Source organism: Pararge aegeria, chromosome 2 (genome assembly GCF_905163445.1).
Source record: "Pararge aegeria chromosome 2, ilParAegt1.1, whole genome shotgun sequence".
Lineage (NCBI taxonomy): Eukaryota > Metazoa > Arthropoda > Insecta > Lepidoptera > Nymphalidae > Pararge > Pararge aegeria.
Window position 1 is genome coordinate 5,548,590 of NC_053181.1, and position 13,072 is coordinate 5,561,661.

Here is a 13,072-nt window from a genome sequence, read left to right on the forward strand (position 1 = left end):
AATAATTGAATTACTGGGGCAGGCTAAACAAGAATGTTGAAAAATGAAATGCCTCCTGATGTAAAAAATGTTGTTTTTAGAGTTATTTTGTATTTTTTATGAAAGGAAAACAAGTGGTTCGCACAGGATTTGTAATAACCATACACATATAATGTATTCATGTGATAATAATAGTCATAGTTAGTATTGACGGCAGAGTGGCACTGGGCAGCAACCCTGCTTTCTGAGTGTAAGGCTGTGGGTTTTGTTCCCACAACTGGACCATGTTTGAGTGATGAGCATGAAAGTATTTATGTATATTATTCATAAAAATATTCATCCGTCACCTTAATACCCATAAAATAAGCTACGCTTACTTTGGGGCTAGTTAGCAATGTGTGTATTATCATAGTTCAAACATAAACATCTGTAGTATCTTCCATCAGACATTATAGGCAACAGGTGTACAAATCATTTAAAATAGAATTATTTTTTTCTAGGACTGTTAAGGTACAGCATTTTAAAAATGCCTGGAGAAATCGGTCATTTGAGGGCAATCAAAGCTTTCCACGTTTGAAACATAAAGTGAGACCTTTAAGAATGGATCTTGAAACGCCAAGTAAAGTGAAGCCTCCTGTTGATTTAGTAAGAGGTAAGTCTGCCAATAAGATATTTTTGACATTTATTTAACAACGATTTTTATATTGGTGAATATTAATAATACAAAATAAAATCATTATGTAAAGCCAAATAATGTAGCAATGCATGTATACGTATAATAATAAAGTTTTACTATTAGACATCATTTTAATTTGTAGTTTTTTGTCGAGTCATGTGCCTGTCATTACACCAGCATTGCGGTAGAAACAAGCATAGCTGTACTTCCTTGGACAAGCTCTGTCACAAGAAGCTCTGCTACTACTAAAACAAAGTAGTTGTGAACTTTGTACACTTAATATAATCTTTTTAGTTGATGGGCCGAATGGATTACGTTTTAATACAACTTTGGCTGCCGGAGATGCGGCAGGAGCACCAACACAGTCACAAACTGACCGTCTCCAGCAATCCATTAACCCTAGCAAAGCTGTCTTTACCATAGAACCTAACACCTCTAAAGTGAGTATATAAACTAAGAGGAATCGAACATTATTTGAACACAGATGGACGCACAAACACATCACACGCACACACACACGCGCACACACGCACGCACATACACGCACACACAAACCATCGTTTTAATGAGCGTGCTTGAAGTTTCTTTTTTCTCAAGAGCACTAGACTGGCAGAAAGCTAGTAATATCTCAATAATTTAGTCAACGTTGGGAAGGCACTGGCCTCTAGTATACAGGACTTTCTAATTTTAGGGGTTCAGGATTCCAAAGATTTATTGTACTTCAAGCTTTTCTAATGAATGTCATGCTTCTGCGTATGCACTTTGATCCTTCAGAATTTTCCTTTTTCCATCCTTAAACTGTTCAGGATCTACAAACCTAATTAATTTAAATAATAAGTTTAAACATTATTAAGGTAAAGACTATACTTCTATTATCATAGATGTCAAATATGTAATGGGTAATGTAATGTTTTTTTATTAATTTAATGTATTTGCTATACATAATATAAAATTTCTTTATATAAATTATTAGCGTGGAAAATTTCATACCGTAAGCAATTTTCGTAGAAAGGGGTTCAAAGTTCTTACTTCATGTATTAATATATAGATAATTGAAATTTTAAGCATAAAAAACATTTATTTATATTTATGTGCCTCCCTACCTTATGCAATTTTTAGCTATCTGATAAAAAGGGGTGGTATTTAAATAAAATTATTACATGAAAATATTTCATCTTTTATATGATTTTTATAATTACAGATACTAATAGTAAATAGCAAGGCATGCTCGCTGCTTGGGTATTCCTCAGGCGAACTCTGTGACCTACGCTTCTCGGACCTTCTGAGAAAGAGAAGCAGTAAAACTTTCAGCTTACATGAGGCAGAAGACGGGGATATTTCTGAAGATGGCACCATTATTTTACTTAGTGGAAAGGTTAGAATATGATTCCTATGAAATATTTATAATATAATTTCGCACTTTAGTTTTTTCCTAATCCGCTGATTACGTCTAATAATAAAGCTTTGTTTCTTCCATCTAAATGTACCAAAATGACTATCCTTACAAACTACTTAAGTAAGTTCGTGGTTGGTGTGATTTTTTAAAATAAATTCTTAAGTTGTTGTTGTTATTGTTAGTTCTTTTGTCCTTATTATAGATGGATCCCATACAGTACCTAAAAGCCCCCATATATTTTCACTTTTCCGGCTTGGGCAGTTTCCATGCACTCTTTTGCAGCGATGTTGATTATATCGACAGCCTATGCTTTCTTAAGTCTACCTACGATTCCTTTTATAAGCTGGTTCACAACTAAAGCTAAAAACACAACATTTCAAAAGTAGCAACCCAAGAGGTTTGTGGATAGGTACTTTTGCAATTAGGAAAAAAACAAAAGTTTCTTGGGAAATTGTTGTATGTTGCTGTATGGTTTATTCTACTGTATAATATATATATATCATTAAATCTTCTCTTTTATTCTACTGTATAATATATCTATATCATTAAATGTTCCAGGTAGTAGAACTTCTATCAAAAAATGGTGGATCAGTACAGGTGTCTCTTTGGATTAGACAATTGGACAATGATGGTCCATGTTTGGTTGTTGCAGAACCAGTCACATGCAAAAATGTTGTGGTAAGGCACTTTTAGTTAAGTTAAATACTTATTTAATGTTAAAAAATAAAGCATTGTTTAGGAGTGACAGTATTTTAGCATATTTTTTCATTTACTATAAAGCTGAATCTTCATGTCAGTACAGTAATTTGCGATGAATTAATGTTCAGTTCTTGTCTAGCTGTATTTTAAATCGGGCTTAAGAAGAAAAATACTAAATCGGGCAGCTAATAGGTTTGATGGATTGGTGTGATTCCTTTTGAACTACAGATAGGCTAGATTTCAAGTAGGCCTAGTTTATGAGCACTTTTGAAACGTTAAGTCAGTCTGTTTGTAGTGACTCTACCACCGGTTCGTAAGGCAGATTCTACCGAGAAGAACCGGCAAGAAACTCAGCAGATTACTCGGTTTCAACATCATTTTACAGTTTACAATCTTCAGACTTGTTCTATCTTGTGAGAGATGAGAGCGAAGCTTCCTGCTTCCAAGTAGCATTGTTATTAAGAGATTCATCAATCGTATTGCAACCACGATTTATTAAATATATTTTAACACATTGTTTGTTAAAATACATTTTCATTGCTTGTTAAAATACATTTAATAAATCATATTTAAACTTATTTATTTAGCACAGCACCCCGTGAAGACATAACAGTTGGCCAATTCGTCTCCCCGAGGCTATTAAAAAAAATTAACAAAAAGTAATAATTATAAAAAATTAATTTAAAAAAATAAAAATAAGCTATATAAAATTAAGCATTGGTCGATCCAGAATTAGCTTAGGAATCATATTATAAAAGCATATACTCAATCCCACAAATGATTTGTGTACCTCTCACAGACTATATAATAATGCATAAGTTTAAAGAATGTTAAAACACATTTATTACAGCGAGGTTATTATACAATTGATGAGTTTCTTAATGACAAGGTTGCTTGGAAGCATCCGCCTCCGCTTTCATCTCTCACATTTTAAAATGAATGTTAAAATGTAAAATGTAAATTTTTGATGTTGGAAAAGAGCAACTGCTGAGTTTCTTGCCGGCTTCTTCTCGGTAGAATCTGCCTTCCGAACCGGTGGTAGAGTCACTACACACGGACAGACTTGACGTTTCAAAAGTGCTTGTATTAGGCCTACTTGAAATAAATGAATTTTGAATTTTTTGAATTTTATAAGGTATGCTAAAACCCATACATATACATTCTTTAATTTTTCAGCTAACAATAGATGCAGACACAGGTGTTATAGTTTCGTGCGAAGGAGATGACGCAGCTTTGTTGTTCCAAGCGGAGTCCCCGGATAAGCTGATAGGATTACCCGTTGCGTCTCTCATACCTTCGTTACAGCTACCTGCTTATGATGCGCCCATACCGAAGAGTGTCTCCAAGCAGAAGGCTACAGGTGAGTTCGCACCATTACTATTATTTATTTAGTAGTTTGGCATGTTTCTGTAGCGGCGATAGCTCAGTGGTTAGGACTTCGGCTTCATTTTCAGGAGGCCAAGTTCGTATCCCAGCTCGCACATCTAAATTTTGCACGCCTCATAAGCGGAGCGTGAGGTGATGCTCTACTCTCGACATGTCAAAAAACCCAGTCGTTCAAAACTTAAATGATATTTTTTTTATTAGTATAACATTTACAGGATAATATGAGTGCACTAACATCAAGTCAAATAATCTGTCTAGCACATATGATATATATTTTATAAGCAATTATTCTTGTTCAATATAGTAAATAATAATAAAACTAATCATTCTTGAACGCCCGTGTGTCTGTGTTTACGGATTCGTGTATGTGGCAGAGAAATTGGACGTAAAAATTATCTTACCGGATTTTTTTTTTTATTATATAAAGTAATGCACTGTGCTGATTGCTAGTTAATATGGAAAATCAAGATTCGCGCATGCGCTATGTAAATTTTGTCTCAGAAAATCGCGTGAGACATAAAGATATTAATATTATTCCATTTTAAAAAACTTGAGTTTTGTTTTAGTATTTTTTTTTTTAAATGTGTATGACCGCTATTTGGCGTGCACTTTTGGATTTTCCAAATTTTTTCTAAATTATGTGCGTTTTAAGCAATTATAGTATGACTTTCTTTAGCGGTGAGGGAAAACATCGTGAGGAACCCTGCATGCCTGAGAGTTCTCCAGAATGTTCTCGAAGGCGTGTGGAAACCACCAATCCGCAATGGGTCAGCGCGGTGGACAACGGTCTTAACCCTATTGTGGGACGTGCACGTGCCTCGTTGTGGGCCGGCCATGGGTTGATATGATTGCATTTTCTAGAGATAAGCGATGTTTAATAACTACGCTTATTTGTGCCGCTGCTTGGTCGCTCGTTTTACATCACCATGTATAGGGAGATAAAAGTACCTAAGCACGTAAGCGACTGATAACCCCCCAAAATGCTAGAGCAAGACAAAAATGTTATTTACCGATTATATCCATTTACAAGGGATAACATTTATTTATCCACTTGACGAACCATAGCAAGACGGGAAAGAAATAATGTACCCCTTTTTTTACAAGTTGGCCCTTGACTGCAATCTCAATGACGGTAGAGGGCAAACCTGTTAGGGAGTATGTCAGTTAAACCCATTCCCATATTCGGTTTCTACGCGATATCGTACCGGAACGCTAAATCGCTTAGCGGCACGTCATTTCGGTAGATTTGGTAACTAGCCCCTGTTGGACATCAAAAGTATATAGTTTGAATATTATTATGCACCAGTGCATTTATCCACCAACCCATGCTCTTGTTTTTTCATGAGACACTAAATCCGGTATATTAGTATATTTATATCATAATCAGTGGCGTGCATAGAGGGTATGTACAGGGTATGCAGATTACATAAAATGATAAAAATCTCCAGTACGAGTTATATAAAACTTCAGGGTAGGTATTGTAAGAGTTATAAAAAGCCCTTAAGTTTTAAAACTCGTACTGGATTAATATAACTCATTTTATATCATCTGCATACGTTGTTCATACCCTCTATGCACGCCACTGATCATAATGTATTGTTTTAGTTTATTTACCTATTAGCTTGTATGTTTATACACTACCTACCTATACTTCAATATCTCTCTAACCTAAGGGTTGTCTGAAAGAGATAGAGATACTATATACGATTTAAGTTTAATATATTTGTCATGATTATATGTTTCTGTGGTGTATAATAAAGTATTTATACGTCTGGCTTTACGGAATATCAGCGCTGGGTCTTAACAGACACTGCGAGAAATTCTAAGACGACCATTTTGGGATCACAACATACCATACCATAATTGTTATGTAGACAACAAGTTGTATTTTAATTCTAGTGTGTGTATATCGAAATAAAAGTTTTTCTCATATATATATATACTTATATATAACTCTTACTTGAGAAAAACTTTATATATTATATCTATACATACATAATCTTGGAACTTGGACTTGGAATCGAACCCACGACAATGTGATCCGTAGTTGAACATACTAAACATGCTAACATGGCAGTTAAAACACCAAAAAAAGAAAGAAAGAAAGATAGCCGCTGATTTGCTGTACCTATGTATTTTATGATATTTTCAGGACGAACCTTAGACGGATGTTCATTTCCACTGTGCCTTTGGATATCCAAACAAAGCAACATCGAGTCTGCACCGTGGACTTCTATAAAGACTAACAAAGATAAACCAGTGTTTACAGTAAATGTCAGGGTAAGTTAATGGTTATTTCATATATACAAAGTAAATTTTGGAACCTTGTCAATTTTTTAAAATTGGAAAACAAAAACATTATAAGGTACGGTCATTCACCGATAAAAGAATCAATCACTGCATATTTCAAATAAGGTTAGAGTAATTAATAAAAAAATTAACAAACCCCCAACTGCCAATATGTACTGCACATTATTCTGCTAGTCAAGCTTTTTTATTTCACACCCATGTTTAGGAAGTTGTGACAAATATATAACATATGTAATCCGCCATTTTGTGGTGGGGGCCATCTTTGATAGATTTTTATCGCAACCCGACGAATTCACTTTTAAAACATAAAAAAACAGAATCGAAATTTGTTGATCCGTTCGGGAGATAAGATGCTACAAACAGGCAGATACACACACAAACTCGTATTATCCCGTCGTTTTTGCTAAAAGGTTAACTTTAACAACACATCGTTTTAACATCAGGTAACTTACAACGTTAGCGGTCTTCTAGTAGTAGACGAGAGCGGTCTGATAACCGCGTGCAACCAACACTTCGCAATGCTGACGTTCGGCAAAGCGCAGTCGGAAGTTATTGGCCACCATATTGAAGACGTCATACAGAACTTCTGCCGAGAATCCGACCTTGTCAATGTGCTGGACAGGAATAGGAATATGACCCTTTCGCCGGTCAACAATGAGAACGACGATTCAGGTATGACAAATCCCACTTCTGCATTAACCTGAATCGAAGGACTTATAAAAAAATATCAAAAAAATCGGTCATAGACATTGGACTTATAACCAAAAATCTATAAAAAATCACTGTTAGACGTTCTAGTCATAAGGTATGGATATAATAACCATTCACACATCATAAGACTAAAACCTTAATAGCGTATTTACACTCCCTTAAACAGATTGAAACTAGACTGACAAAGTCTTGCATGTTGCTTGAGGAAAAGCCTATCCAGCAATAGGCATTCTTCAGCTGAAACCAAGTTGAGAGATTGGTTAAACAAAATGTGAAAGAGCACCATAATTTTTCATCCATTTTACAGGCTTCGCATATTAAAAATTAGGTTAGCAGCCAGATAATAAAATCATTTCTACATTTTCTAGTAGCAATAATACGTCTTGCCACGAGTTTCTAAATATAATACATAAGTTTAAGCAACGCGTTAAAACCAATCTATTACGGTACATTACAATTCATGAATTTCTTAATACTAAATGCGACAAGGTTGCTTCTTCTTCTTCTTCTTCTTCTGTTCCTGGGCCTTTTCCGCACTTGGTTGGTCTGGGACCGTCCGTTGTACGTATGGCCACTGATGCGGCTCCCCGCTGGATCACTCCAGCCAGCCGAGCTCGCTCCAAAAGCTTAGCAGGCCGCCCAGGTCGCCGAGTGCTTCATGGAGTGTTGCTGAGGAGCCAAGGTGTGCTGCGCGTTGTTCTGCTACTCCGTTGCATTGGAGCATTACGTGTATCGGTGTTTCCTCCGCCTCCATGCATGCTCTGCAGAGAGGGCTGTCAGTTATACCTAAAATGGAAAGGTGTTTGTTTAGTGGGCAGTGCCCTGTTATCATACCTACAACTGTCCTTAGTTTAGGTCGATTCAGTTGTAGTAATTTTGTTGTTAGTCGTGGGTTGAGAACTGGTACGGCCTCCTTCGTGTGTTTGCACTCTTTTGTTTTTGACCATAGTACCGAGTGTGATGTTTGCGTCTGGTTGTGGAGCCATGTTTTGTATTCAGTGAAGGGTATGGGTATGATGGGTTCCGGTCCAGCTACCCTTAGTGATGCTGCCTGACACGCTAATTCGTCGGCTGCGTCGTTTCCTCTGTTTCCGTTGTGACCTCGTATCCATTTTAGGGTTACTCTGTTGGATTTTGATAGGGCTTGTAGGTTCTTGTGACAGTCAAGTATGAGTTTTGATGTTGTTGTGTGTTTGGTTAAGGCTTTTAGTACAGCTTGACTGTCACTGTTTATGTTGATGCTGAAGCCTTTTACCTTTCTGTTTAGCATGGCTATGACTGCTGTTGTTATGCCCACGCACTCCGCTTGGAAGACGGAGTTGTTCTTACCAAGCGGCTGGGCAATGTTTATGTTAAGCTCCGGGCAGTATATCCCCGCTCCAGTGCCTGAGTTTGTTTTTGATCCGTCGGTGTAGACCTCTATTACGACGGTGTCAGCTTTGTCTGTTTTTCCTCCTTCAGCGGCTACTTTATAGTGCCTGTCTAGCACATAGTGTTTCCGCGTCTTGTCACATATCCAGTCTAGTTGTGGGCATTTATTAATTTCTTTTGATAGTATCCTTGTATGTCCTATGTTTGTATCCTTCCACAGCCCGTAAGCCCTCAGTCTAAGGGCTGCAAGTGTGGCTTCCTCTTTAATGTGTAGGTGTAGTGGTGGTATGCATAATATAGCTTCCAGCGCAGTGGTTGGCGTTGTGCTCATGCAGCCTGTGATAGCTAGGCACGCTTGACGTTGGAATTTTTGTAGTTCTAGTTGGGTTGTCGCAAGGAGTGTTCTCGGCCACCATATCAGTGAGGCGTAGTTTAGTGAGCTCCTGACGACTGCTAAGTACAACCATTTCATGATGTATGGTTTAAGCCCCCAGGTTTTTCCTGCCATGCGTTTGCATTGGCTGAGGATGATCGTTGATTTTTGGATTTTTGTATCTATATGTGTCTTCCAGTTTAGTTTGGAGTCCATCGTTACTCCGAGGTACTTTACCTCGGTTGATAGTTTTAGGCTTGTTTTAAACAGTGTTGGTGTTTTTGGAAATTGTGGCTTCCTTTTGTTGGTAAATAATACGAGTTCTGTCTTTTTCGGGTTAACCGTAAGTTCATTTTCCCTGCACCACTGTTCTAGCAGTTTCAGTGCGTTTTGCATTATTGAATTCAGGGTGTTTTCTTGCTTTCCACTTATGAGGATAGTGATGTCATCGGCATATCCTATGGTGAGGAAACCGTTTTTGTTCATTTTTGTTATTAGGTCGTCAACTACCAGGTTCCATAGGATGGGGGAAAGGACCCCTCCTTGTGGGCACCCTTTAGCTACAATACCCTTGGTTGTTCCATTAAAGTCCAGTTGGATGACCCTAAATTCTAGTAGGGCTCTAATCCAAGCTCTTAGTGTGTCCGGTACTTTATGTCTCGCAAGAGCTAAGTCTATGCTCTTGAATGTTGTTTTGTCGAAAGCTCCTTCTATGTCTATAAAAGCCCCGAGAGTCGAGAGTTTGTTTTCCAGGTCGTGTTCTATTTTGCTTACAACAGAGTGCAGAGCTGTTTCTGTTGATTTACCCGTGCAGTAAGCGTGTTGATTTTGGTTTATAGGTATGTGCTTCAGTGTTCCGTCCCGGAGGTATCTATCTCCGAGTCTTTCTAGGGTTTTTAGTAGAAAAGATGTTAGGCTAATAGGTCTGAATGATTTGGGTTGTGTGTAGTCGCTTTTACCTGGTTTGGGTAAGAATACTACTTTTACCTCCCTCCATGTTAGCGGTATGTATCTATGTGCTAAGCATGCTCTAAAGATTTCTGCTAGCCATGGTATGAGTTGTTCTTTGCCCCATTGTAGGAGGGCGGGGAAAATGTGATCTGTACCTGCAGATTTGAAAGGGTGAAAGGATTCGATAGCCCAACAGACCCTTTCATATGTCACAATGTTGTTTGCTATTTCCCAGTCTGCTTTTGTTGGTGTCGTGTTGTTTTCTTCCCACACTGGTTTGTCGACAATCTTACAGCCTGGGAAGTGGGTTTCGATAAGTGTCTCACTCACTTCTTTGTCGTTTTTAGTGTAGTTCCCGTCTTGTTTCTTTAAAGATCCGATGGTGCGGATATTGTCCCTTGACAGGATTTTCCTTATGCGGTTTGCATTATCGTAGTTTTCTATGCTCGTGCAGAAATGTTGCCAGGATTTGACAGTTTTCTGTTGCACAAGTTTTTTGTATTGAGATTGAGCCTCTTTGAACTTGTCCCAATCTGCGTCTTTCCTGGTGTTCTTTGCTCTGTTGAATAGGTGCCTTAACCTTTGTCTTTTTCTCTCCAGGTCGGGGCCCCACCAACTGTGTTTTGGTGCATGTTTTGTTTTTTGTATTCTTAGTGGGCATGCTTTTTCGTAGCATGTTGTTATGTGTTTTGTTATTTGTTCTACATTTTGGTCTATTTGCATCGTTCCCTTTATTTTGGGTTTGTTGTTGTACATTGTGTCTCCCTTTATAAGAGTTTTGTATTTCTCTCTGTTTGTTTTTCTGGGATTTCTCCCAGGAGTTTCTTGCGGTTTAATCAGATCCAGTTCAAAGCTTATTCGCCTATGGTCGGAGAGTGTGAGCTCTTCGCACACGTGCCAGTTTTTTATTTGGTCTGATATGTTGTTTGACGCTAGAGTAAGATCAATAATCGTCTGGTATCTACTTGAAACAAAAGTCGGTTCTGAACCTTTGTTAAGAATGTTTAGGTTAGTGGTTAGCAAGTATGAAACTAGTTGCTCACCTCTTTTGTTGTTTGTTTTACTTCCCCATAGGATGTGGTGTGCGTTGCTGTCGACCGAGATAATCAGATCGGTGTCGTCTTCTTCACATTGTTTTATAAGGTCCATCACCTCTTTTGTAGGTATTTCGCCTTCTATGGGTAGGTACAGCGAAGCCAGGACAAGTGGTCTGGCCGCTGCAACTGTCCCTTGTTTTCTTCCGTTCTGTATTCTTACTGCAGTTAGATCTCTGTAACAGTAATGTGTTAGTAGTGTCGCTGTTAAACAGCGAGGTATGTATATACATGTTCTAGGTTGTTCCTGCAGGCTGTTGTAGTACAACTCACCATTACAGCTGCCGAAACCGCATATGTTTTGGGCCCTTACCCACGGCTCTTGGATTAGGGCGATGGTATCGGTCTCAACCTCCAGCTGTCCTCGTAGTGTGGCCGTTGCTAGTTGTTTGTGCTGGAGGTTGGTTTGTATTATTTTTATGTTGTCGTACGTGGTGTATTATAATGGATTGGAGTTGTTAAAGGTCGGCCTCAGGGGCCCATCCTTTTAGCAACTCTTGTATCCTCGCCTCGTTTGCATTCTCGTCATCGTCAGTCTCAGTCTCGGCCACCCCCTCCCATGGTGTCATGTTTGATGGGTGGTTAGTCCCGGTCTCCATTTCTATCGCGTCGATATCCTCGGAGGCGTTTTCAACGGAGGGTCCGGGCGCAGTGGCTTTGAGGTTTGTTGTCGCTGTGTCGTTTTTCGTTTCTGGCTCCGGGGTCTTCTTAGGCGGTACGTCGCTGAGTCCTTCGCCGTCGAAGAACCGGATATAGATAGATCCGGTGGAGTAAGAGACTCTCCTTCCCTTGGCCAGGATGTCTTCGACCTGCTCCGTGGGTATTCCTAGGACTAGAAACACTCCCGGAGGGTTGCTGTTTGTTCTTTTATATGTGTACAGGGTCCACGACGAGACCTTGTACCAGAGGTTTTGGAGGGACAGCATTTGTTGGAGTATTGCTATCTCCTCCGTGAAGTCAGGCACGTATAGTGCTGACCTAATCCGCACTGGTATGTCGGCCTGCCTTATGAGCGTGAGCCCCGTGCCCTCCCTTGGCGACTTCAATCGAGGTACGATTTCTTGGAGCCAAGAGAGGGCTTTGTCGTCGTAACACCACAGTTTCAGCACTCCTTCGTTGAGAAAAGCTTTCCCTACAAAGGATGGGGCATATGGTGTCGTTCCTGGCGCTGGTTTTCTGAGGCAGATAGCGAGGATCTCTTTTTGGATTTGACCCTGGACGCTATTTGCCTCTGGTTGGGTCATGTCGCTTCTGGGCACTAGGGTGACGGCCACACTTAGGTGTGGTTGGGTCACTCTCGCGTAAGAGTCCCTTGTGCGCGTTGGTCTGTCTGTCCGTGGTCTTTTGTATTCTCCCCGGGGCGAGATGGTGTCGTCAAGCCTATCCCTTTTCAGGGACTGGCTTGTCGACGTTCCGGGGTTCCCGCTCATGTCACCGGTCTCACCACTGCTCCGCCCTCTCCAGTACGCATTCGACCGGTGGGCGACAGGGTGTGGCCGGCGTTGAGCAGGAGTGTTGGTCGATGTTTGTTTTTGGGGCAAGTCACGATTGGATTCCGGTCGGGACACGCCCGCAGATGCGTCCGTGCCCTGTCCAGAGACGACAGTCGCCGCGGGTGGTTGACGGCCTTGATGTGGCTGTCTCCCTTCCCCACTTTGTCCGTACAAGCCTCTAGTCTGGTGGTGGACTTCCGCGTGCGTGTTCCTACCGGGTTCCATCGTCTGCTCGCCAGTCTGCTTGCTTGACAAGGTTGCTTTTCGCATTAAGAAAGCTTCCATCACCCACAATATAGAAAAATGCTAACCAAAAACAGACTTACTTGATGTTTTAAAAGTACTTATGGATAAAAAAATTAATTCAAATAAACAAATTTTGAATTTTATGTTCAATGTGCCAATCCTAAGCTTTTTACTGTATTTAAGTGAATATAGTGAATTAATAATAATAATAATAATAATAATAATAAACTTTATTTAGGCCAAAAATAGTTTGTACGCAGAGTTCTAGATTAAGTATATAAAAAAAAAAAACATTGCGTTTATGATTTATAAAGAAACAATACTTCTTAAAACATTAGATTTGGTTGCTGGTGCCTTCATCAGATTTCACAGTTTTATAAGTACCAG

The 13,072-nt window shown here is 39.4% G+C and overlaps 1 protein-coding gene across 1 annotated transcript in view; it reads left to right on the plus strand.

Annotated features, from left to right (window-relative positions):
• LOC120634435 (PAS domain-containing serine/threonine-protein kinase) overlaps nucleotides 1-13,072 on the plus strand; it is a 37,891-nt gene that overhangs the window by 1,988 nt on the left and 22,831 nt on the right. Inside the window, exons 4-10 of the mRNA XM_039905001.1 lie at nucleotides 480-631; nucleotides 950-1,095; nucleotides 1,857-2,030; nucleotides 2,610-2,729; nucleotides 3,927-4,110; nucleotides 6,289-6,416; nucleotides 6,890-7,118. Coding sequence (XP_039760935.1) covers nucleotides 480-631; nucleotides 950-1,095; nucleotides 1,857-2,030; nucleotides 2,610-2,729; nucleotides 3,927-4,110; nucleotides 6,289-6,416; nucleotides 6,890-7,118 — 1,133 coding nt within the window. The remainder of the gene's footprint in view (nucleotides 1-479; nucleotides 632-949; nucleotides 1,096-1,856; nucleotides 2,031-2,609; nucleotides 2,730-3,926; nucleotides 4,111-6,288; nucleotides 6,417-6,889; nucleotides 7,119-13,072) is intronic.